The 26,381-nt window shown below is 42.0% G+C and overlaps 1 protein-coding gene across 1 annotated transcript in view; it reads left to right on the plus strand.

Annotated features, from left to right (window-relative positions):
• LOC127582816 (collagen alpha-1(XVIII) chain-like) overlaps positions 1-26,381 on the plus strand; it is a 90,249-nt gene that overhangs the window by 51,548 nt on the left and 12,320 nt on the right. Inside the window, exons 12-22 of the mRNA XM_052038382.1 lie at positions 1,648-1,737; positions 3,103-3,138; positions 8,222-8,284; positions 11,632-11,742; positions 18,004-18,051; positions 19,112-19,192; positions 19,276-19,317; positions 20,155-20,200; positions 23,203-23,252; positions 24,824-24,952; positions 26,262-26,339. Of these exons, the coding sequence (XP_051894342.1) occupies positions 1,648-1,737; positions 3,103-3,138; positions 8,222-8,284; positions 11,632-11,742; positions 18,004-18,051; positions 19,112-19,192; positions 19,276-19,317; positions 20,155-20,200; positions 23,203-23,252; positions 24,824-24,952; positions 26,262-26,339 (774 nt within the window). The remainder of the gene's footprint in view (positions 1-1,647; positions 1,738-3,102; positions 3,139-8,221; positions 8,285-11,631; positions 11,743-18,003; positions 18,052-19,111; positions 19,193-19,275; positions 19,318-20,154; positions 20,201-23,202; positions 23,253-24,823; positions 24,953-26,261; positions 26,340-26,381) is intronic.

Raw genomic sequence — 26,381 nt, forward strand, 5'->3', positions numbered from 1 at the left:
CTCTTTAATAGGGACATGAGGGGGGTTTCAGGATAAAGCAACGAGCAAACCTCAGAACGTCCTTGCTGCACCAGAGTAAATATTTCTCCCCAGTCTGTCTGTGATCTCAATATAATTGCTGGTTTTAGTACTAAATTTTGCATAGCTTTATCTAATGAATTCATGGTCACAGATATAAGAGATTTGCATTTATATAGGGACACACTTGTCCCTCAGGATATCCAAAACTGCTTTACAGCCAAATGAAGTACTTTTGAGATGTATTCACCCTTGTAACATAGGAAACATAGCGTTCAATGAACTCCCACTAAAGCTACCAAGAACCAGACTGGGACTGACCAATGTTCAAAGTATATGAAACCTTGGACAACTAACAAGAAAGAGGAAGGGGGCAGGGGTGCAGAAGGTGGATAGCCATTAATGTAGCCCGGATCCCTGAGAAGAAGGCAGAATGTCAACCCATCATAGTTCAGGCATCTTTTTTATTCTTGATATAATCATCACAGAAATTCACATTTACACTTATGTTAAAGAAAGAATGGAAGACTTACAAGAGCACATCAGGATAGTGTTTCACAGCCTATATGAAGTGCAGCCATTCATGTATTGTAGGAAACACAGCAAGCAAATTGCTCAAGTTGAAGTTCCAGAGACAGCCACCAATCTGCTGTAGATATTTTGGCTAGAACATGGGAGAAAGAACTCTGCAATACCATGAAGCCAAGCCACCTTTTCTATCCACCTAAAGAGTGCATGGAATCTCACTTCAATATTGCATTGGATAAGCAGTACCCCTGACTGCCACATCAAGGTGTTCAGCTACATTTTGTACTTGAAGCTCTGGACTCAGATTTGAACACAGAACTTTCCGGTGAGACCACATTTTGGAGTACTCTGTGCAGTTCTGGTTGTCCAGCTATAGGAAGGATTTCATTAAGCTGGAAAAGATTCATGAGGATGTTATCTGGACTGGAGGGCTTAAGTTATAAGGAGAGGACTGGATTGGCCAGTACTTATTTCCATGGAGCGGAGGATGCTGACGGGTGACCTTATAAAATAATGAGGGGCATAGGTAAGGTGACAGTCTTATTTCCAGGTTGGAGAGTCTATGGATTTAAGGTGAGACGGGAAAGATTAAAATGGACCAGAGAGGCAACTTTTTCACATAGAGGGTGGTGCATATATGGAACAAGCTGCCAGCTTCTTCCCCTCCGTCATCAGATTCTGAACGGTCCATGAACCATGAACACTACCTCATTATTCCTTTTTTTTGCCGTTTATTTATTTTGTAATTTATAGTAATTTTTATGTCTCTGCAGTGTACCTCTGCCACAAAACAACAAACTTCACGTCAGATAAGACAGTGATAATAAACCTGATTCTGATTCTGAGGAAGGTTAGAGCAGGGTACAACAACACTTAAAAGAAATTTGAACAGGTACAGTACATGGATAAAAAAGATTTAGAGGGATACAGGCAAATGGGACTAGCTTGGATAGACAACTTGGTCAGCATGGATGAATTGGGCTGAAGGGCCTGTCTTCGTGCTATATTACTCTATGACTCTGTGATTAGAAGGCGGGAATGAAGCACAGCTCAGATTTCAATTGCAATAAACTGTCGACTGCGTTATTTTTGTTTTGTTAGGGTGCAAAAGGTGACATGGGTCCTCCGGGATCTCCGGGACCAGCGGCAACGTGTCCAGATGGTTCCGAGTATCACGGCCAATACCACAAAGTAAGTGATCAGAAAGAATGTTCCTAAAATAACATTTCACACTGTCATTCGCTATTTTGTTCCTCATCCAGCAAAGTGACAACCTGCAATCTTTAAATAAAGTTTGAAACACAAATGTTGCCTAATTAGGTTTTCTGTCACACTCTTGGATCCCACTGTTATAATTTACTCCATAGACATTAAACCTTCCCCCCTGGCCCAGGATGGTTTCAGGACCTAAACAGAAGGTGGGCTGAGCCATTGCAACGCCAGTAATGTCAATGAGAGACCCAAGCCAGTTCTAGAGTCAGATTTTGTTTCACTGGAGAGTAGAAAGCAATCGCTGAGCTTGGGAGGGAGCAGAACCATCTCCACAGAGTCAGCACAGGAGTGAAGTCTCAATGGAGCGGGGATGTGGAGGGATCAGAACTGGCTGGGCAGATCCTTGTGGAGCTAGGAGGAACATGTATAATCATCCAGGCTTCAAAGGATAATCAATGGCACAGTTGAGGTTACTTCCATTTTAACAAGTGGTCTGATGTGTTCCCTTTAAGGTGAGCCTAAGAGTGTCCAGTTCCACTGGCAACATGTGCTCCACTCAAATGTACTTGAAACAGTGCCTCATGTATGGCATTCAAGTAGGCTCCTGTCTGTTTGCAGCTTGCTTCAAAGTCACAGGCAACAGAACATTGCCGGGGTATAGGACAGGCTGGGGTATAGGACAGGCTGGAGTACAGGACACCAAAATCTTAAGCCCACTGCTTCGCTATTCTTGCCCAATATAAACCATGCTCTTTTTTCATTGAGAAGATCAGCTTAAAAAGCCTTATCTCTGATTTTTCTAGATCTACAAGCTCCTTGGTGCAGCTATTCATAACAGCTTGGGGTCAATGGATGAATCCTCATCACTAGTCTATTGATTCATTCCTTGGTGATACCAGTTGAGGGCTGCATTGGCACTGGACGTTATGATACTTTTCTTTAAGTACCAGTGGTACTCCAAACCAGTTCAGTGCCTGTATTGCTAATCTCACTTGGCTTTATTTCCATAAGAGGTCAGACTTATCTGCTCAATGCAGCAGGAGGGTCTGCACAGGATCGTGGATGCCCTGTGCCCACTTGGCACCAGGGAGGCCTCTACAAAGTAAATCAGTGGCTTTGTCCTCACAGGAGGTCTTGGAAGTTAATGGCAGGAATGGGACGGGCACTGAGACAGAGAAAAACAACTTAATTGTGTGGACTGTAGAGAGGGTAACTGGAGGAGACAATCTCCTGTTTCTATTGAGATGGGTCACGCGTTCCAAGTATAGCGTTAGAAGGAGCAGAAGTCTCAAACATTCTGTATTGGTTGAGTTTTCTAATTGTGGTCTCAATGTCTGGTCATAGGGTGAAAAAGGTGACCCCGGTCTTCGAGGTGAACAGGTAAATGTTACGTTCTTAATCTTAGGATCTTCACTTGTATATTTAACAAATGGCTTTTATCCTTTGTCTCACCAATTGCATGTAAACATGTCATTCTTTTAATTGAAAGAACAGCTGATATTCACATCCTTGGCAAGTACCACATGCCTCAGCAACTAGTAGTGAAGGTACTGTTAGGCTGACTCTATTAGATTATGAGACTCAGATAATTATTCCTAGCCGAGGTGTGTTATCAAAGCCAATTCTTGGTGAACCCAGCAATCCTACCTCATCAACAGAAGACGACAGACCACCTCTTGCATTTCCACGGGCTTGTTTCTATTTGTGTTTTTGCACTAATGTGCTGTTTTGCGCAGTCTCTTTCTTCACTGTTTTGTATAATTTATGTATAATTTATGTTCTGTGTGTGTTGTCTGAATCTACGTGCCTGTGATGCTGCTGCAAGCAAGTTTTTCATTGTACCTGCACCTCACAGTACTTGTACATGTGACAATAACCTAGACTTGACTTGGCTTTGAACCCATCAAAAGCTTGGCATGTGGAAATGATTACTTCTTATCTTTCTTTCTTTAGTTAGCTTATCCAATTTTCTGGATAGAGCTAATCAAGACGGAAACTGGTGTCTTTAGACTTCAGTGTTGAACCTTCATGGTCATTGGATTGCAGCATTTTATGGAGTTTCTCAACAATGCAGTGAATACAGCCCTATCAGGGTCAGCCAAGGCCAGCCCAATAACTGGCACAGCAGTGTGCCAACCTCATGTGCTATCCGGGGGGTGAGGATGGCTCCAGATTCTAGTTCATGATCTCATTCATGCGTTTCTGCATGGAATAGGTGAACAACCATTTCATTTAAAAACTGTCAAATTACTGAGAAAATAAGCCCATAGTGCACATAGACACACACACACACACACACACACACACACACACACACACACACACACACACACACACACACACACACACCATATAGATATACAGGTTCAAGAACAGCTACTTCCTTTCAACCAGTTGGTTCTTGAACCAACCAGCACAACCCTAATCACTAGAAGTTTAACAACACTCTGACTACTTTGATCACTTTGCACTAAAATGGACTTTTTATTTGTTCTAATTGTGTTCTTTCTCATAAAACTTGTGTTTAATTTATGTTTTTCTTGTGAATGTTGTGGCTCTGATGCTACATGCCTTTGATGCTGCTGCAAGTATGTTTTTCATTGTACCTGTACATACATGTACTTGTGCTTGTGACAATAAACTTGACTTTGACTTTGACACAGTGGAAAACTAAGAAGTAACAGCTGATTTGCACCTCAGCTCAATCCACCTGCCTTAGCTTCATGTCCTTTTAAACTTTTGACAAGCAAAAATCTATCAAACTCAGTTTTAACATTAATGAGCAGCTTTTGCTCTTTATGGGAGGAAACTCTCCACACCACACTCTCTATGTGAAGATGCTTCCTAAATTTTCTCCTGAGGAGCCTTGCTCTCATTCTCCTTGTCCTAGACTCTCCATCCAACTAAACATATTTTCTTCCATCTTTCTTATCATTTTTTCCAAAATCCCATAAACCTCAATTAACCCAAACATTCACGCACTCCACCACTAACACACAGTGGCTGCAGAATGTACCATCTACAAAAATACTGCAGTCATGTCAACAGCACCTCCCAAATTCCTACACCATTAAGGGTAAGGACAGCAGGTGCATAGAAACACCAGCACTTGCAGGTTCCCCTCCAGCTCACACACCATTCAGTCTTGGAAATATGTTGCTGTTCCTTCATCATCACTGACTATCTCTGTTATCATTGGAACTCTTCATTCAGCAGCACCATGGGGGCACTTTCACCACAATGATACAATGGTTCAAGAAGGTGGCTCACCACATTCTTTCTGAGAGCACTTACAGATGGGCAATTAATGCTGATCTTTCCAACAATGCTCACACTTCACAAACAAATAAAAATAACAAATCACACCTTAATATTCTACATTGCAGTGTGTGGAGGTTTATGTAACCTCTTTTCAAAATCCATTCCTTGGAGCGCTGGTATCATCTACTGAACCCGAGCAGAACTCCTTCTGACATCATTACAAAACAATATGGTGTGGCACCTGGAATCCAACACCAAGCATAATGTTTACAGTGCGGAAGCAGACCGGTTGGTCCAATCTGATCAACGAGCCTTCCATTTACCTTTTTTTCCATCTCACCTCATCAGTCCAAAAGCCCAGAAAAGCCAACAGTTACTGGTGTGAATCCACTGGCAAGACCTTCTTTGCAGAAGACACCCCAGTCCTCCTTCATGGGGGCTAATAAGGCTAGGTTAATCCCATCATTTGGCAAGCCCTGACAACAGAAATGCTAGAAGATCTTTGGCAGCTATCTAAGCCATGACACTGAGCTTAGCCAGCTGTCAAAATGGTGAACAAAATAAGTATTTCTGAATCTCCATAATCATTAAAAGTAACAATTAAGTAATTTAAAATAAATCAATAGCACTTCAGGAAAAGAATTTGGAAAACTGTGAATTGCCTCATAGCTGCCTTTCTCCCTTGAAATGGTTCTTCTGCAGTGAAATAAATGAGTCACTGTTTCTGCACCGGGTTTAATCTGGCACACATTCACCCAGTGTCTGTACTGGGGAACTGAGCAAACACCTGCTAGGAAGTTTGGGACTTCTACTCTTGTGCATTCTGAACTCCCTGACCTAAACGAGGGGGAAGTGGCAGCAATTCCACACGGAAGTTTTGGCATTTCTCAGGAAATTCTGGGCCAAACTTGCAAATGGGGGGGAATGGAGAAAGGTTACTTTGTTGTGAATTTGTGACAGAGCTCATCAACCGAGGAGAAAATATTTTTGGCAAAGATTTTCCAAAGCATGAATGCTTTGTCAAAGGCAGAGGTTGAGATGGATACACCTACTCTTTAACCAAATAGTTAGTCAATATTTGGGGAAGAGGAACATACAGGAATATGAAGAGACAGCCCTTCTATTTGGTTTGGTTCCATTTCCCTGCTCCTACAGCAGTTTTTCTCATGTTAGAAATGATATTGCCCACCCAAAATTCCTCTGTACATCATTGGTTATTGCTTTAAATAGCAGCTTGCAATTATACAACACATTTACATTCCAAAGTGCTTCACAGGAGTTTGACAAGACAACAGCAGATCCCAAACTAAGGAAAGAGGGATTAAAAATTTGGAAAGCAAATTTTTTTTTTCAAAATACTTATTTTTGAAGCTATTTAAAAAGCTTGCATTTATTTGGACCTTGCTCATGTTTCACATTGCTACACCATCAATGAATTACTTTTGAAGTGTAGTTACTGTTGTTACACATGCAAACCATCTACAGGCAGGTCCAACAAGCACTAAAAGTCAGGCAGCAGAGTTGTGCAGTCAGTAGGGCTGCAGTCTGACAACTCCAGCAACTCAGGTTCAGTCCTGACCTCAGGTGCTGTCTGTGCAGAGTATGCACGTTCTCCTTGTGACCGCATGGGTTTCCCTCAGGTGCTCCGGTTTCCTCCCACATCACAAAGACACGCTGGTTGGTAGCGGTTAATTGACTACTGTAAATTGTCCATAGTGTGTAGAGGAGTTGATGGGAATGTGGGGAGAATGAAATGGGATTACTACACTTGGGTGTTTGATTGTCCGCACAGACTGGCTCCATGTGTACAATCCTATGAGTCTATGATCAAGAGGTGAATGGTGCTGGTTGAGAGATGTGTTGCCTCAGCTGCCTGGGCAGGCAGGGCCTTGATTTAATGTTTCATGAATGGCACCTCCAGCAATGTCACAATCCCTCAATAGTGCCCTGAAGGAGCAGCCTGGATTGTCTGTTCAAATCCTGGAGTACGGCTTGAACTTGTGCTGTCTGACTCAGATAGAGGCCTACAACATAGAGTTATACAGCACAGAAACAGGTCTTTCGGCCCAACTGGTCCATGTTGACCAAGATGCCCTGTCTAAGCTAGTTCCATTTGCCAGCATTTGGCCTTTAACCTTCTAAACCTTTCCAATCCATGTACCTGTCCAACTGTCTTTTAAAAGTTGTTATTGTACCTGCCTCAGCCATTTCCTCTGGCAGCTCATTGCACATAGATATCACTCTTTGTGTAAAAATGTTGTCCCTCCCCCCCCAAACTCCTATTAAATCTTTCCTCTCTCACCTTAAACCTATGCCCTCTAGTTCTTGATTCCAACCCTGGGAAAAAGACTGAGCGCATTCATTTTATCTATGCCCCTCATGATTTTATACACCTCTGTAAGATCACCTCTCAATTGTCTCAATGCTAAGGAATAAAGTCCTGCCTGTCCAACCTCTCCCTATAACTCAGTCCTGGCAGCATCCTTGTAAATCTTTTCTACATTCTTTCCAGTTTAATAACATTTCTCCTATAGCAGGGCGACCAAAACTGAACACAGTACTCCATGTGCAGCCTCACCAGCGTCCTGTACAACCGCACCATGACCTCCCAACTTTTAGACTCAATGCACTGACTGATGAAGGCCAGCGCGCCAAAAGCCTTCTTCACCACCCTGTCTGAACACTGAACTAAATTACGCATAACAACAAATTGCACAGATCATTTTAATATGCAAAGAACCAGTAAGGTTTTGACCTCTGGCCCAGGATTAGGAATATATTATTTAATCACTTAAACTTATTCTACCATTCCATGGGATCTACTGTACGTCCTATCATCATACACTTTCCGATACTCTATATCTCTTAATCCCTTTGGTTAACAAAAGGCTAGCAACCTCAAACTTAAAATTGAGAATTGTTCTGGAATGGTTGGAAGGGAGTTTCAAACTTCTCCCATCTTCAGCGTGTAGAAATATTTCTGAAATTCCTTCCTAAAAACTCTGGCTCTAATTTTTAAACATTGTACTCTGCTCCTTAATTCCCCAAACAGCGAACTAGCATCTCTCCATCTCCCCAGTTCGTTCCCCTAAATATCTTGAGAATTTCACCCAAGTGCCCCAATCTTCTAAATCCCAGGAAATCAACCCTAGTTTATGTAATGCCTGATGATTCATAATCTCATTTTGTCTCTCAAATATAGGGATTCCCTGGAGTTTCTGGTCCTCCAGGTTTTCCAGGCATCACTGGACCACCAGGAAAGCCGGTCAGTATCGCAAGTCAAAAATAATTTTTTGTTTAGCTTTAGTGCTCTGATTTATAGCTTGGTCTTCTAAATGTCTGTGTTCTCTGAAAAGCTGGTGGGATCTTGGCTTGTACCCTGAGTTACAGTGCTGGAACGGTTTAGGAAGTGGAATATACTGTGGTATTGCCCTAACTAGCTAAGCAACTTGAAATGGTTCCACTTCCCACCAGTCTGTTCTGTTGGTCTAATACTACCACTTCAGGACAGGCCAGAGACTTCTTGTAGTAGAGCTGAAGTTTGTCCCAGGTTACTAGATTTCAAGAGGCTAATGGCTGCATGTCGTACCTTGTTTCTGAAATTCAAAGGAGCTCACAGTCCTGACAATATTGCATGTTTAGTGCAAGTGACAAAAGATGAATTTTAACTCAGGAGTGAGTGCTGACAGTGTTACAATACTTCCTACATCTTTCTTGCCTGGGGAACATGCTACCAATGTACCATTGCTGTAGTCAAGTTAGACATCTTATTGTTAAGTTTCAACTCTAATTCTAATCAAACACACTGAAACCCATTACCATGTGGTCTTACCAACCCTTGCCATTGGTTAGCTCTCCTGGTTGCTCAATTGGATAAGACATTGGGTAACTAAGCTCCAGAGACCAGGAAGGATGTAACTTTCCTTCCTTCTGCACGCAGCATTAGTTAATCTCAACTGTGGCAGCACTAGGAATGTGACACTGAGCTTGGATTATGAAGGCTTTCTTATCCAATTTTTATCCGCTCATTCCTACCGGAAATCCGTGGACATCAAGTTAGGATGGAATCACAGCAGCTGCTAAAATCTTACCTTCTCCCCAGGATCAAATAGTCTGCCCAATGCTCACTGACTAGACCCAGTATAAGTAATGGCCACCTGTGAGATACAAAAGGATGATGGATTACTATGGAATAAAACCATGGACCCAGGAGGGTTTCTTTTTAAGTGCCTTGGTTCTGTGTGCTGCTATGGAGAGAAGAATGGTTTCGTTTGGTTTTATTGCCATTGCCCATCCTCCACACCATAATACTCTTTCATCCATCAATCTGCTTGTGCTCCATTGTTATTCTCTCAATATTATCTTCTGGCCAATGGTTGAGGCTAAAATGCTCCAATGGAGGAGATCATCACAATGACATCTGCAACCTGTACACGATGTTGGTGAGGCCGCATTTGGAATATTGTGTTCGGTTTTGATCACCCTGGTGTAGGAAAGATGCCATTAAGCTGGAGAGAGTACAGACGAGATTTACGAGGACGTTGCCGGGACTTGAGCGACTGAGTTATGGAGAGAGGTTGAGCAGGTTGCGATTTTTCTCATTGGACCATAGGAGAATGAGAGGTGATCTTATAGAGGTGTATAAAATCATGAGGGGCATAGATAGGGTGAATGCACACAGTCTTTTCCCAGGGTTGGGGAATCAAGAGCTGGAGGGCATAGGTTTAAGGTTAGAGGGGAGAGATTTAATAGAAACCCGAGGGGCAACTTTTTCACCCAGAGGGTGGTCAGTATATAGAACGAACTGCCTGAGGAAATGGTTGAGGCAGCTACATTAACAACATTTAAAAGGTAATTGGACAGAAAGATGGATAGGAAAGGTTTAGAGAGATATGGGCCAAATGCAGGGAAATGGGACTAGCTTAGATGGGAACCTTGGTCAGCATGGAGCAGTGGGGCTGAACGGCCTGTTTCTGTGCTCTATGACTCTATGACTCTATGACTCTAACCTCATTGGTGTATGTGGTGCACTAGTACAGCTACAGCTTCCTCACAGCACCAGAAGCCTGGGTTCAATCCTGACCTCCAGTGTTGTCTGTGTATGGATTTTGCATGTTCTCCATGTGATCAAACAGGATTCCTCTGGGTGCTCCGGTTTCTTCCCACATCCCAAATGTGTGCAAGTTGGTAGGTTAATTGGTTACTGTAAGTAGTGTACTGTAAGTATTGTGGTGTGTCATTGAGTAGGAGAATGCTAGGAGCGGGGGGATTGATGTGAATGTGGGAAGGATAAAATGGGATTAATGAAAGTGTGTGCTTGATGGTTGGTGTGAACTCCATGGGCCCAAGGACCAGTTTCCATGCTAAATGATTCCACGACTTTTCATGGGGAATACTTAGTGACAACTGTACTGCTAAAAATGACCTGTTACGATATAGAAGTACAAGGGAAGCCTGAAGTCCAGGAGTATACTTGGAGCAATTCAGTAACACTGCTTTTTCTTATTGAGTCTCATGGGGCAATTCCCAGTTCTCATGTTGGAACATCTGTCTAACATAAACTGAATGTGGAACAATCTGCTCCAGGCCAATTTGGTGTTGTGCAATGGTCATTCAAATACTGAGAGAAAGGTAATTAGTGACTTTTGTTTGATTTATTAGGTTAAATGTTTTAAATTGTTTAAGTGTTTTTTAGGGGTTTCAATTTATTATAAATATTTTAATTTTTTACCAGTTCCCAAGTGTTTTTGAATGTTTGTAAGCATCAAAGATATTCAGGCAGAGGAGCCAAGGATAGCTGATGGTCTGCCCCTGAGTCATGGGTTCAGGGCTCGAGACTCATCATCAATGCTCCAGAGATCAGTTGGATTGGTAGACACCATAAGAACCCATTTCCAATGGGCTCTAAAAGCAGGCAAGAAATTCTTCCTCCACACATATGAAGGATTTCAATTTTTCCCATCGACTTCTGCACACAGTGGGAGATGCCAGTCCTCCCACTGATTTCACATTCGGACAAAGCCTTACTTCTATTCCCAAATGTTCTATATTAGTGTATGTTGAATCTGATTGCGGGCAATATCCTTCCTTAAGAGAGATCCCAGGCTAGAAATTAGTCTTTGGCTGCTATTGAAGCAGTACTTCCAATGAAGACTGTCATGTGCCCAGCTGAAGTGTGCCCTGAGCTTCCATTGAGCTTCATCGGAACAGTGCAGGAAGCTGAGGACAGAGAGGTCAGAGTGGGAATGGGATAGAGAATTAAAATGGTAGAAGACAGAAACTGCAGGGTTTCAGCTCCAAACTGAACAAGGGGTTCAGTAACTCGAGCGCCCAGTCTGCATTTAATCTTAATGATTTTTATGCCCTCACTAGCTAAGTGTGATGTTGATGAAAATAAACCTGTCCTTACATTAACACAGTCTACCTTTTTTTCCGACTGGGATTTGTGGACTTGAAGGGCATTTCTGACCCATTGTAAATACTTAAAGTAATTAAACACAGATTGATGAATGCCTGTCTGAGGATGTTTTTGCGAGCAGTGTTGGTCTAGTGTTCATTACGTGCCATAACTGTGTTCCTTTGTTCTTTATGTTTCCATGACCTGTGATACAGGGAGTCTGTGAGAAGGAATGTGTCTGTTCACCAGGACCCCGTGGTCCTCCTGGACCTCCCGGCCCACCCGGTACAGCACTTCAGAAAACATTTGACTCTTCCTATGACCAGGTAAATGTTATCAGCATTGGGATTCACCTCTGGAACTGTGGCATTTTCTTATTCAGGAGTTCCAACCTGACTGATAGATTGAAAGCCTGCTCACTTTGTAAAGTTTTATACGTGGAGTAAGTTTAGACAGTATGCAATAGGCTTGGGTGAAAGCTCCCTTTAACTGGCCAGTCTCCCTCAGGAAAGCTATAGATGGTGTGTGCAGATTGGAAAATTGTGTAGTCCACTGAGGCAGATGAAGGAGAGATTTACCCTGTATAATTAGCCTAGTAATTTCTAGGGTAGGGACATGTTCGGCACAGCTTTGTGAGCCGAAGGGCCTGAATTGTGCTGTAGTTTTTCTATGTTCTATGTTCTACAATACTGGAAGACCTGGTTAGAGGGGGCGTGGAGAGGATGTTTCTGTTAGTAGGTCTGGGATCCGAGGGCATAGCCTCAAAATAAAGGGACGTCCCTTTGGAACTGAGCTGAGGAGGAATTTCTTCAGACAGTGAGTAGTGCATCTGTGGAATTTGTTGCCATGGAGGGATGTGGAGCCCAAGTCATGGGGTGTATTTAAGGCAGATTGGTAAGGGGGTTAAGGGTTGTGTGCTGCCTCACCTCACGTTCATGAATCCATCGGTGTCATTTATTGCATCTGGTGCTCCTGGTGCAGCCTCCTCTACATCGGTGAGACCTGATGCAGACTGGGTGACTGCTTCGGCGAGCACCTTTGCTCCGTCTGCCGTAAAAGCCAGGATCTCCCAGTGGCCAGCCATTTTAATTCCACTTCCCAGTCCCACACTGACATGTCTGTCCACGACCTCCTCTACTGCCACGTTGAGGCTAGACACAGATTAGAGGAACAATGCCTCATATTCCATCTTAGTAGTCTACAACCTGACAGCATCAACATCAATTTCTCTAACTTCCATCAACCTCTCCCCTCTGTCCCCCCCATCCCCATTATTTTCCCTTATCCCTCTGGCCTCTTTACCCCTTCCCTTTCCCCTCCCCTGCCCGCACGACCTGCTCCTCACCCACATCTTCCTCCCTCTGGTTCCCCACCTCCTTCTCTTTATTCCATGGTCCACCATCCTCTCCTATCAGATTCCATCTTCTTCAGCCTATTGCCTCATCCACCTATCACTTCCCAGCTTCTCACATCATTCCCACTTCCCCACTCCCTCCCCCACCCACCTACCATCCCCCCTCACCTGGATTCACCTGTCACCCGCCAACTCGTGCTCCTCCCCCTTCCCCCCCCACACTTTTATTCTGGCTTCTGCCTTCTTCCTTTCCAGTCCTGATGAAGGGTCTCAGCCCGAAACGTCGACTGTTCACTTCCCTCCATAGATGCTGCCTGACCTGCTGAGTTCCTCCAGCATTTTAGAACATAGAACATAGAAAACCCACAGCACAATTCAGGCCCTTCGGCCCACAAAGCTGTGCCGAACATGTCCCTACCTTAGAAATTACTAGGCTTACCCATAGCCCTCTATTTTTCTCAGCTTCATGTACCTATCAAAAGTCTCTTAAAAGACCCTATCGTATCCGCCTCCACCACTGTTGCCGGCAGCCCATTCCATGCACTCACTGCTCTCTGAGTAAAAAACTTACCCCTGACATCTCCTCTATACCTACTCCCCAGCACCTTAAACCTATGTCTGTGTTTTGTGTGTTTTGCTCCAGATTTCCAGCGTCTGCAGTCTCTCTTGTGCCTTTGGTCGAACCTTTGAGTTGTTTATCTTATCTGAAAGCATTGGGCCAGATTGTACTTGACCTGGCCCACACCACCTTTTTGCCTTCAACCACACTTACCTTTCAGTGGGCATGTAGCTCCAGAGTTCCTGTCTCTCACGATGACCAAACCATGAGGGGCAGCTGGCCCACAGATGGAAGGTTTCTGAAGCTAAGAAAACTAGAAATCTTGGAAACATGAGAGGCATAGATAGGGTCAATGCATGCAGTCTTTTTCCCAGGGTTTGGGGAATCAAGAACTAGAGGGCATAGGTTTAAGGAGAGAGGGGAAAGAATTAATAGGAAACTGAGGGGCAACTTTTTCACTCAAAGGGTGGTCAGTATATAGAACAAGCTGCCAGAGGAAGTGGTTGTAGCAGGTACATTGACAGCGTTTGAAAGGTAAATGGATAGGAAAGGTTTAGAGGGATATGGGCCAAATGCATGCAAATGGGACCAGCTTAGATGGGAATCTTGGTCGGCATTGACCAGTTGGGCAGAAGGGCCTGTTTCCGTGCTGTATAACTCTAAGGTTCTTCTATGACTTTATGACTCTCAGGTTTTTCCCCAGACTTTCCCGGTAGCCTATTTCTGCATATCCGTCTTTAACTATATGACTCATTTAACTAACTAAAAAAACTATTAATGAATAAAGACAAATTTATTAAAACACATTCAATGCATGCAAATTAATTTAAAATATTAATATTAATCAAAATAAAGTTAAAAAGAACATTAACTTCACATCTTAGTGAAGGTTGGACACCCTGTTTTAATGAATGGGGCTGACCTTTGCTTATACCTCTCATAGCAGCTGGGGGACAAGATATGATGTGTATCCAGTTCCCTGACTCAACATATTACAAGCAGCCTGTCCTCAGTGGTGAAATACGAGGGAGAACAGGAGGTCAGATGTACAGTTATCTGACCTGCAGCATGTTCTATACCTCTGCGCTGCAGTGTGCAAGTATGGAAGTCTGGGAAACACTTCCATGCACTTCTATACGAAGGTGCTGCCTGACCGTCAGTGCAATCTGGCCCATTATATGGACGCAAGTTGTTGTGATGGTTGAGAAAGCAAAACCGGCTATTCCTGTCCCTGAATGTGTTTAATGACCTCAGCAGTACAGTTCAATGCATAAGCCTCTGATTTTCATGGGAGGTTGATTCAACATTGGATGTGGGTTTGGTTAGGATGGGTTTGAAGAGGCCTTTGTATTTCATTGTTGTCAGAGAAAGTTTCTGCGCTGGGCTGCTTGCAAAAGCATCTCAAAAAGAAAGGAGTTGTGTTTAAGGAAGCTGAACCATTAAGTTAACACATGGCTTTGAATAAGGAAAATATCATTTGAAGAGACATTTCGACAATGTGGCAGAGGGGCCAGTGGTCACCTCAATGGGAAAGTGGCAATATCTGAAAAAGAACTTCCCTCAAACATCCAAAAATTTCCATAATGTGATTATCTGCTTTTCTTATACCTGCCACTGTCAGGCATCTGTTCAAAAGGATCACTGGTGCCCGGTTCTGATGATGTCATCAGCTGGCTGAAGAGCCAATCAGATTAAAGAAATCTCACACACAGCAAAATAGGATGAAGTTTAACTGACTTTTTACTTGGAATACAAAGTGCTAAATAAAGATCAAAACATACATGTGATTAAAGTAGAAGTTGAAGTATGACAACACGTTCCAAAAAAAAATTTCAAATGCCATACATTTTGAAGTATTTATAAGAGCATCAAAACATAAGAAACAGGAGCAGGAACTTGCTCTTCATCTCCTCATGCTCATTGGGGCATTCAAGGGTCAAAGCTGACCATTGGATTCAGCCCCACTTTCTTGCACTAGGCCCATATTCCTTTATTCCCTTAATATTTAGTGTAGCGGTTAGCGGAACACTTTACAGCACCAGCGATCCAGGTTCAATTCCGGCCACTGTCTGTAAGGAGTTTGTACATTCTCCCCGTGTCTGTGTGGGTTTCCTCCGGGTGCTCTGGTTTCCTCCCATATTCCAAAGACGTACAGGTTAGGAAGTTGTGGGCATGCTATGTTGGCACCGGAAGCGTGGTGACACTTGTGGCCTGCCTGCAGAACACTCTACTCAAAACATGCATTTCACTGTGTGTTTTGATGTACATGTGACTAATAAAGATATCTTATCTTATCTTATTTAAAAATCTACTGCTCTCTGTCTTGATACTCAATGGCCAAGATCCACAGTCAATATTGGACAGAGAATTGCAAACACCCACCAGTCTCTGGGTGAAGAAGGTTCTTAGCATTTCAGTCAGGAATGGCTGACCCTTTAATTTGAGGTTATAGCCCCTAGTTCTGGATATCACAACCAGGGGAAACATCAGCCCCATATTCTTCATGCTTCAATGGGATTATCTTTTATTCTTCTAAACTCTGGAGAGTATAGGACACTTTCACTTCATCAATCCTCATAGGACAACTCCCTCCCTCACCTTCCGTCATCAGATTCACTCCCTCCTTCCTCAGCTTGGAGAACTGACCTGTAAACTGCCTTCGGGGAGAAGGTACAGGAGCCTGAAGACCCACACTCAACATTTCAGGAACAGTTTCTTCCCCTCCACCGTCAGATTTCTGAACGGTTCATGAACCCATGAACACTACCTCGTAATTCCTCTTATGCACTATTTATTTATTTTTGTAATTTATAGTAATTTTTATGTCTTGCACTGTACTGCTGCCACAAAACAACAAATTTCACAACATATGTCAGTGATAATAAACCTGATTCCGATTCTGATTCTAAACAATACTCCAGACACAGTCTCGCCAGGGCCCTATGTAGTTGCAGTAAGACATCTTTACTCTTGTATTCAAATCTTCAAAAGCAATAAAGGCTGACATACCATTTGCCTTCCTACTAGCTTGCTGTAACAGAACATGAGCTTTCAGTGATTCATGTACACAAAACAACACCTTTCACTCTATTTCTTTCGACTAAAGTGGATGACCTCATATGTTTCCACATTGTACCTGCCACGCCCTCTCATTTTCCCTTCTACTGGCATTCGGTTAATTGATCTGTAGTTTCCTATTTTCTCTCTCTAAAACAGTGGCCTTATATTTGCTGTGGTTCAAACTGTGGGAACAGTTCTAGAATGAATGGAATCTTGGAAGATGACAACCAATGCATCCACTATCTTTGTAGCAATCCCCTTCAAAACCTTGGGATGCAGGTCATCAGGTCTTGGGGATTTATTGGCTTTCACTGACATTAATACCTCCATTTCCTTTTTATTCCCTCACGCTATTTTCTGTTAGTTCCTCAAACACTTTAGACTTGTTTGCCACTACTTCCAGAGATTTCACAGCCTTCTCCTATGAAGAATGAAACAAAAGATTTGCTTAATTTCTCTGCCATTTCCTTATTACATAATTTCTGATTTCTCAGTCTGTAAAAACCCTCTCTAACTTTTGATAATCCATTTTACATGTCACTCAAACTTTTACCTATCCTATCTCTTTTTTCTCCCCCCTTTTTGTTCCTTTCTCTCCTTACCTTTGACCTATCCCCTGGTGGATCTGCGCCCCCCCCCCCCTCCTTCTCCCGGACCTGCCTATCACTATCTCTTACCTGCATCTACCTGTTACCACTTTGTGCCCACTTTGCCTCCTCTCTTCTGTCCATCTATCACTGTTGTGCTTTTCCCTCCTATATATTGGGCTTCCCCTTTTACTGTCTTCAGTTCTGAAGAAGGGTCCTGACCCGAAACGTTGACCGTCTGCTTTTCTCCACGGCCTAGCCTGCTGAGTTCCTCCAGCATCATCGTGTTTTTCATCTCGATTCCAGCATCTGCAGTCCCTTGTTTCTCTACTAGAACTTTTACAATCTGTTTTTATGCTTCTCACTTGATTATTCTTCTAGAACATAGAACAATGTGACACAGGAACAAGCCCTTTGGCTCACGATGTTTGTGCTGACCAAGATGCCAAATTATTCTATATTTTTGTTTTTTTTATTAATTTCTTGGTCTTCCTTTGCAAAATCTTAAATTTCCCCAATCTTTAGCCTTGCTGCTCTCTTTGGAAATATTATTAGCCATTTTCTTTAATCTAATACTAGCTTTAACTTCTCTTGTTAGTCAAGGTTGAACCACTTTTCCTATTGGATTTTAGTACTTAATTAGTCCTATCATATAGATAGACTGGCCACAATGGGCCAAATGGACCTTCTGTATTTTGTGATTCCAGACAAACAGGAGTATACTTTGAGATCATTTGTTGTTCAACACAACCTGCAGAGTTTTGTTTTGAATGACCTGACCTGTGGGCTTATTTTAACCACATTAAATTAACCACATTAATTTACTCAGAATAAGAAGTCATTGATGATAATTTAAAGGTGATGCAGGAGTTAAAACACTTATGGTGCTTTTTCTGAAAGGAAAGTTGCGAGATCTTAAAAAGAGGATTGATAATTCAAGAGTTGGTTGGTGTAGAGTGCATTCCAAGAACAACAATTGATCTTGTGTGTTTAAAATGTTATTTTTACTTTTTTTTTGTGTAAACAGGGTCTTCCAGGACTGAAGGGAGAGAAGGGAGAGCCTTGTACTATCTGCGTAAGTCAAATTATAAAAATGCAATAAGAACAGGAGGAATTGTAGATCATATGGTCCTTTGAAAGAGTTCCATCAAGATTGTGAATAATCTATCTCAGCACTTTCCCACCCAATCTCCACATTTCCTTTTTCCTCCAAATTCCAAGTCTTTGAGTCTTGGCTTGAAATTACTCAGTGATGAGCCCTCTGGGGTAGAGAATTCTTCTGAGTGAAAGGTATTCCTCCTGACCTTGCTCTAAGTATCCAACCATGTATCTTGAGACCAAGCTCTCTAGTTCCAGACTTTGCTCCTGAGGGAAATCATCTCTCAGCATTCACCTTGCTGAACCTCTTCAGCATACTTGAATGAGATTAACACTCATTCTCCTAAATCTCAGGGAACACAGGAAAGTCAGTGACAAGAAAGGGACTATAGAACTTCAAAATTCTGTTAGGAATGAAGACAAAGAAATTCAGAGTTTAATGTCCAGGGATACACATGCATGTGCATTCGCAAAATTACAGATAGACACTCACCCCCCGCCACCACCTCCCACTCCCCCACCACACACACATGCACACACACACACACACACACACACACACACACACACACACACACACACACATAAAAAACACTCACACTCTCTCTCCCTCTCTGACACACTCCCTCAGAGACACAAAGAACTAAAAAAAACACATGGAAACTTTAATTCATTTGAAGCTGTAGAATAAACAATCTTGCTATCTGTGGTAGATTCAAATGTTTGGCTCCATATATTATAATATCCATGTATCCATCAGAACCGGAGCCATGGAAGGGGTTAACAATTCTGAAACCTTTGAAATTCAAGACAGAGAGTGGGATGAATCAGATTCTAAGCAAAGGCTGCTGTGATTGATGCAGAATATCATACCAATGTTGAAGGACTGCCTCTTTCCAAATTTGAACTGGCAGTGTGGTATCAAAACATAAAGGTGAAAAATCATTAGTTTTCAAACACACTAATTTCAAACTTCAAAATTAAACTTGTTTTCTTCAAAACTTTTGACTTTTTCTTTCTTTTCATGTTTTATTCAGGGTGTTCCGGGCACACCAGGCATTCCTGGTATTCCAGGACCTCCAGGCCCACCAGGAATTCCAGGATCATTTTTTTATAATGTAGGTCCATTTGGTCATTGAATCATTTTCCTATAGAATTGCTTTGAAATTTCACTTAAATTTTTTTTTGCTGTTCTTTGTAGAGAGTTTTCCCGGTCCCTCCAAGACTTCACTGCAAAATGCCAGCAAGTATTGTTTTTGTTAAAAAAAATCATTTCTTTATCTTATTCCAAGTTTTGAGCAGTCTTTTCCTCCCACAGTGTATCTGCTTCTAAAACTCTCATCATCATCCCTCATTCTTGTTGATTTGCTTTGTCTTCTCTCCAGCTCTTGTCGATATTGGTGGTCAATCACCAGCTGATTTCTGAATTAGACCAACTGGACTCTGAGCAAGAAACGAAAGGGTCTAATTGGTCTAATTCTGAAACCAATTGGTGATGAACCACCGGTATCAACAAGAGCTGGAGAGAAGATGAGGCAGATCAACGCACGTCCTTGCACAATCCCAAAGTACCTTTTAATGCCAGATTACTTTTGAAGGGATGTCATTGGTATTATACAGGTAAATGCGGCAGACAAGGTGTACAATAAACAGTAAATAAATTATAGTGAACATCATGGAGCTGAACAATAAGCTGAAGCTGCAAAGACATCTGATTTTAGTTCTTATCCTTTGATCCCAAAATACCTTCTGGCCAACGTACTTTCTCTCAAGATACTCTCATGAGCAAACAGTACACTGTGCATTGATCTTATGTCTTGCACTGACTAACTACAGCACTTGATAGTCCAAGATGAAACTGTGAAGTGGAGGCTTTGTTCTCCCTCACTCCTTTGATAGATTACTTGTGATTCAATGCAAGGCGACATGAAAATAGATCACAGCAAAGGCTAACACCTTCAGCACAGGATGGGAGAGTACACTGTACTTTCTTTGTTGTGGTGAATGTTTCACTATTATTCATCATTGTGTCACCCATGGTGTTGTCACCTTCAATAATCTGATGTGTTTCTTCCACCAGGTGAATCACGAACTGCACAACGGCCTTCAGAACACAAGGAGCCCAGGTACTTCTACCTGTTGCAGGAATATTTTTCAACCAAAACCAAAAATATGTTAAGATTATAGCTTTTATATATTTCATATATTTGTCCCCAAGTATCTTACCATACTTTAACCCACAATTTTTCCAAATTAATTTTAGTGCCTTCAATAACCAGACTCATTTCTAATTTGCTGCCATTTTAGATAGGCCCCTTTTCCTGATGAACACTTTACACCGATAGTTTTACAACGCTTCTGCAAAATTATTGGAAGTTATGTCCACAAAAAAGGTGATTGAACCAGTTATTGGTTCTTTAAATCATCTTAAAGAAATAATTTTGATCTTTGTCAAATAACTCAGTGATCAACAGGGCATAAAAAACATCTCTCTCTCTCGAGCAATAATTATCACCAAGCAACAATTTAAACATCACTATTTGATCTTCAGCATTAGAAAGTCATTTTGTAGGTATTATGTAACAGTGAAGAAACTGAAGGTTGAAAAGGATCTGTTAGTACTTACTGCAGAAGGAAAAGGTGATTAAGGTAATTATAAAGGCTAAATTATAATTTACTTTGATGATCTAAATGGGGTTCAGTGTAGTTGATGGCTTCTGAGCAGAAGCCCTTGTGAGTCAGAGGCTTCAGCCTCATTTCTGTCAGGCAAGATCTGGTGCTAAACCCTCTAGATGCCATGAGGCTTCAGAATGTGCGTTAGGCATGAGCAAGGTCCACTGTGAAGACTGAATTGTCATTGCAGAGGATGGGTTTCAGCATCTGCTCCCGCTTCTCAGGAGCCCACAAAAATATCAGTACTTTCTTTTGGCTCCTTTTATTAATACTTATCCCATTCACCAGCAGTTGGTCCATTGCCTTCTAGGCCTGGGTGATTCAATTGTTTGTCTAGATACTTCTCATATGCTGTGTGGGTACCTGCCTCCATCACCCTGTATGTTTCAAATTCCAACCACTCTAAGTGAAAATTTCTTCCTTGGATCCCCTCTAAATCTTTTGCCCATTATCCTAAACCTTGGATTGTTGCATCGATTGATGTCAACAAACCAAATTTGGATTGTTTTCTCTGGAGTGTCAGAGGCTGTGGGGAGATCTGACAGAAGTTTATCAAACTATGAGAGGCATAGGTAGGGTAAATAGTCAGAGCCTTTTTCCCAGGATAGAAATTTCAAATACTAGAAGACAAAGATCTAAAGTAGGAGGGGGAACGTTTAAAGGAGATGTATGGGGCATGTTTTTTTACACAGACATTGGTAGGTGCCTGGAACGTGCTGCAAGGGATGGTGGTGGAAGCAGACATGATAGTAGCATTTAAGAGGCATTTAGAGAGGGACATGAACATGCAGGGAATGGGGGGATATGGATCATGTGCAGGCAGACAGGTATACTTTGATTTGGCAGCATGGACAGTACAGACATTGTGGGCTGAAGGATCTGTTTCTGTGCTGTACTGTTCTACGTTCTATCTTCTATCTAAACCTATAGCCACTAGTTTTATATACCTCTGGGGAAAAGTTTCCTACTATCTACCCTATCTATGGTCATCATAATTTTATACATTTCTGTCAGGGCCCTCCTCAGCCTCCTCTGCTAGAAGGAAAACAAACCCAACCATCTAGTCTAACTGAAAGGCTCCACCCCAGGCAACATCCTGGTGAATCACCTCTGTAGTCTCACCAACGCAGTCACGTCCTATCTATAGTGTGGCAACCACAACTGCACACAATACTCCAGCTGTGGACTATCCCAATGTTTAATAAGTTTGTACCATGCTCTTATGTCCAGGCAAATGAGGGTGAGTATTGGAATTGGTTTATTATTGTCACAGGTACTGAGGTACAGTGGAAAACTTAGTTCTGCAAGCCATCCATAGAGATCATTTCAAAACATAAGTACTTTGAGGTAGTACAAGGGAAAAGCAATAACAGAATGCAGAATATAGTGTTACAGTTACAGAGAAAGTGCAGTGCAGGCAGACAGGAAGGTGCAATGGCCATGATGAGGTAGGTTGCAAGGTCAAGAGTTCATCTTTAACGTAAAAGAATCTTATGACAGTGGGATAGAAGCTGTCCTTGAGCCTGGTGGTACGTGTTTTCAGACTTTTGTATCTTCTGCCCGATGGAAGGAGGAAGAAGAGAGAATGTCCAGGGTGGGAGGGGTCTTTGATTATGCTGGCTGCTTTTCTGAGGCAGTGAGAAGTGTAGACAGAGTCCATGGAGGGGAGGCTGGTTTCCATGATGGGCTGAGCTGTGTCCACAACTCTCTGCAGTTTCTTGCATTATTCCATTAGCCTTTTTCACCATCTTATCTAAATGTTCTGCCATCTTCAGGAATCATTGGCCTTGTGTACCAAGGTCCCCCTATTCCTCCAGACTCCCTAAGGCCCTATCATTCAAGTGTCCGAGCCTCCCAAAGGGCATCACCTCGCACTTATCAAAATTAAATTCCTTCTGCCATTGCTCTGCCCTTCAATATCATCCTGCAGCCTAAGACAATACTTTAATCCTTCCACACACCAAATATTGGTTATAAGAATGCTATTCCTAGGATAAATCACCAGCATATAACTTTTAAATTCTAGCAGGTGCCATCTGAAAGTAATGGGCCCAGCAGTGAAAATTTCACTTTTATGCCATTTTACAGTTGTATTTGTCATATGGGAAGGCAGGAGGGCATCTTTCTGAAAATATTCATGTGGGTGTTGATAAATTCAAATATGGTGTTAAGCATAGTGTTTAATCAAATGTCACCTATTTGATGTCTTCCTAGACAACAAAAAAGTTGGTAAGAGACTTAGTTGTTAACTTAATGTGTGTTGACACTCAGACAGAAGTGTTACACTACTGTAAGATTCCATGAATAACATATAACTAAAATAATTTCCACTGAAATTTTATACTGGAATAATAATCACCCAAACTATTCTGGTATGGTATCCTAATGAAACTGAATGCAACAACCCTTTTTATGGTTCTGAGACATAATTAGACACTATTGTGTTTCTTCACAGATTTCCAAGGTCCCAAAATCAATGACAATCCATTTGACAACACCCTAAAGGTAAGCCAGCAAAAATGGTCAATACCTAGGTTCAGGTTTTCTTCAATATAGAGCTGCAAATAAAAATAAATTCAGCCAGGTTACTAAGATCACAAAGGAGAAAAACATCAAGCACTGAGGTGTTTGTTCATTTAATAATAGTAGAAATGCTGGAAAAATGCATCAGGAACTCCAAGGCCTGTCTGCCTAGGTAATTTACTATAAATGCCTTTTCTAATTTGTTAGTGCAACATTATTCTGATATTTTCATTATTGGTTTATTACTCATTGACATTTAGTAGTACTCAATATATTGAAGATGTAAAACTGTGGCCTGCTTTCACAACTGAACTGTAACTCTTGAAGGGGATCAACGTTGGGGGTGAGGTGGAGATGGTCCAAGGATCTTTGATTTCTTCCATGCCCCAATGAGGACTTTTGTATTTTTCAGTGGAAACTCTATTTCCTATGGATAACCAGCCTTCAGAAATCAAGACAGATGTCTCTGGGATGGTGCCAATAGTTGATTTCTCACACAGAAAATTCTAAAGGGAGGTAGCTCAATGAAATACTGAATCAGCAAACTTAATTTTGCATCAGCATTCATGCTGAAAAGTAGAACTCTGCAGTACACTAACTGAATAGTAAACAAACTTGATGTTAGTGAAGAACCAATTTGCAGTCATCCCGGGGAAGTGGTTGTCACCAGCAAGACCAGCATTTATTGTCCACCCCAGTTGCCCTTGAGAACGTGCTGGTGAGTGGCTGTCTTCTGTCTTCAGTGCTGTTGGGGAGGGAGTTCCAGGATAAAGACCCAGCTGTAACGAAGGAACTGCAATAGATTTCCAAGTCAGGATGTGTGTGAGTTGGGAGAGAACATCCAGTCACAGTGTTCCCACAAATCTGCTGGCTTTGTCCTTCCTCATAGCAGAGTTCCTGGATTTGGAGGGCTGTGTCAGAGTAGCCTTGCGTAGTGCATTTTGTAGGTGGCACAGAGTGCAGCTGGTGGTGAACTGCGTGAATGTTCATGCTGATGGATTACAGGCTGCTTTATCCTGAACGTTGTCAAGCTTCTTAGACTTTATCCAACCAGGTAAGTGGAGAGTATCCTATTCTGCTCTTGACATGTGTCCTCTGGATGATAGGGAGGCTTTCAGACTCAGAATGTAAGTCCATCACCTTCTGAGTTTGCTGTCTGAAGCTTTCAGTTCTTGTGGAACTTTGGCAAGCCTGCTGGAGGTGCAGATGTGATAGAAAGTGGACACTATCATCGTTTGGGCATAGTTGATATCCTCCTCATCACAGCATACGTTCATTGTGAAGTCTCATAATTGAGTAATGACGAGTTGTCCAAGCTCTTGGGGAATGCCAACCAACCCCAGTATTGGGCACGGCCAGGGGGCAATGCCTTCAGGAGAAGAGGGGAAGGGTGAGTACTGACAGGAAAAGAAGGTTCCACAATCCTCAGTCCTCCGAAGGTTCTCCTTCTTCTCATGTTAGTGCAAAAAATGCCACTCATAGTCTTTGTACAACATTGACAGCTCTGCCTGTACTTCTCCACGGTGAGCCTAATGCATTCTTTATTGTAACAGAGCCATGTATTTAAGAATGTCGAACTCATGCTGAAGGCTGCTGCTGGGATACCAGAGGGCTCTCTGGTCTACGTAACAGAAGGAAATAAAGTCTTCATTCGATTGCTTAATGGTTGGAGCAAACTTTGTGTGAGTACCTATTTTTTCGCAGAAACTATGCCAAGAAAAAATAGACTGGCATTTATATGGCACCTTCTGGACTTTAACAGTAACATGGACAATCATGGTCAGAACCAGTTGTCACATCAGTCCTGACATCATGGGTGAAAGCTTGCATAATTATTTTCTTTAGCAAAGAACTTGTAAAAGGTTGAGGATGTACATCAATTCCACCAAGAACTACCATGATGAAATAATGGGTTGCATCAAAATCAGATTTATTAATACTGACTTGTATGATGTGAAATTTGTTGGTTTGTGGCAGCAGTACAGTACGAAGACATGAAATTACTATAAATTACAAAAATAAATAAATAGTGCAAAAAAAAGGAATAACGAGTAAGTGTTCATGTGTTCATGGACCATTCAGAAATCTGATGGCAGAGGGGAAGAAGCTGGTTCTGAATCGTTGAGTGTGGGTCTTCAGGCTCCTGTACCTCCTCCCCGATGGTAGTAAAGAGAAGAGGGCATGTCCTGGATGATGAGGGTCCTTAGTGATGGATGCCACCTTTTTGAGGCACCGCTTCTTGAAGATGTTCTCGTGATGATCATAGAACAGAATCATATATAGATTGACATAATGAATGTAGTGAAAGTAGTTTCACTAAGAAGTAAACAAAAGGCAAAAAAAAATTACTGGGGTAGGAAGAAGAAGATGAGATGATATTTTTACATTGTACGTTATTATAATCTGGCATACAATGGCAGAAGTGGTGTGAAGCAGATTCGATAGTAACTATGAAAGGGAAATTGATAAATATCTGGTGGAAATTTTACAAGTCTCTGGAGAAAGAACTGAACTATGGGGTTAACTGGATAGTGCTTTCAACAGGCAGCATATATACAATGAGTTGAGCGGCCTCCTTTGTGCCAGGATGTTCTATGGTTCTTTTCTATGACACAACCCAGTAGTTTGTTGTACTAATTCTTGATGGTATTGATTTTCATCCACATGTTATTCATGCTCAGCTGGCATCACATTGCTCCATGTGATCTTTGCTATTCAAAATAGTAAAGTCACAGCTCAGCTAACTATGTGTGCTGAGCTATAAGATCCAGGCCAGATCAACATGCAGATGTGAGAATTAAATGCAGCAGCTCAGGTAAGGGAAAAACATAAAATCAGCCACTTTCTTCTTCTGATTCATAATTTTATAATTTAATATAAGAGTTGTAGGGTGTAACATATATCATTGTGACTCTTGCCTCTGAGTCAAAATAACAACTTGCATTTATATAGCTCCTGTAACATAATAAAACTTCACAAAATGCATCACAGGAGTGTTATCAGGATAAATTTGACATCAAGCTGCAGAGGCCAATATTAGTCCAGATGGCCATGAGCCTTGTCAAAGAGGTAAGTTTCAATGTGCAGCTCAAAAGAGGAGAGTGAGATGGA

Source organism: Pristis pectinata, chromosome 25 (genome assembly GCF_009764475.1).
Source record: "Pristis pectinata isolate sPriPec2 chromosome 25, sPriPec2.1.pri, whole genome shotgun sequence".
Classification (NCBI taxonomy): Eukaryota; Metazoa; Chordata; class Chondrichthyes; order Rhinopristiformes; family Pristidae; genus Pristis; species Pristis pectinata.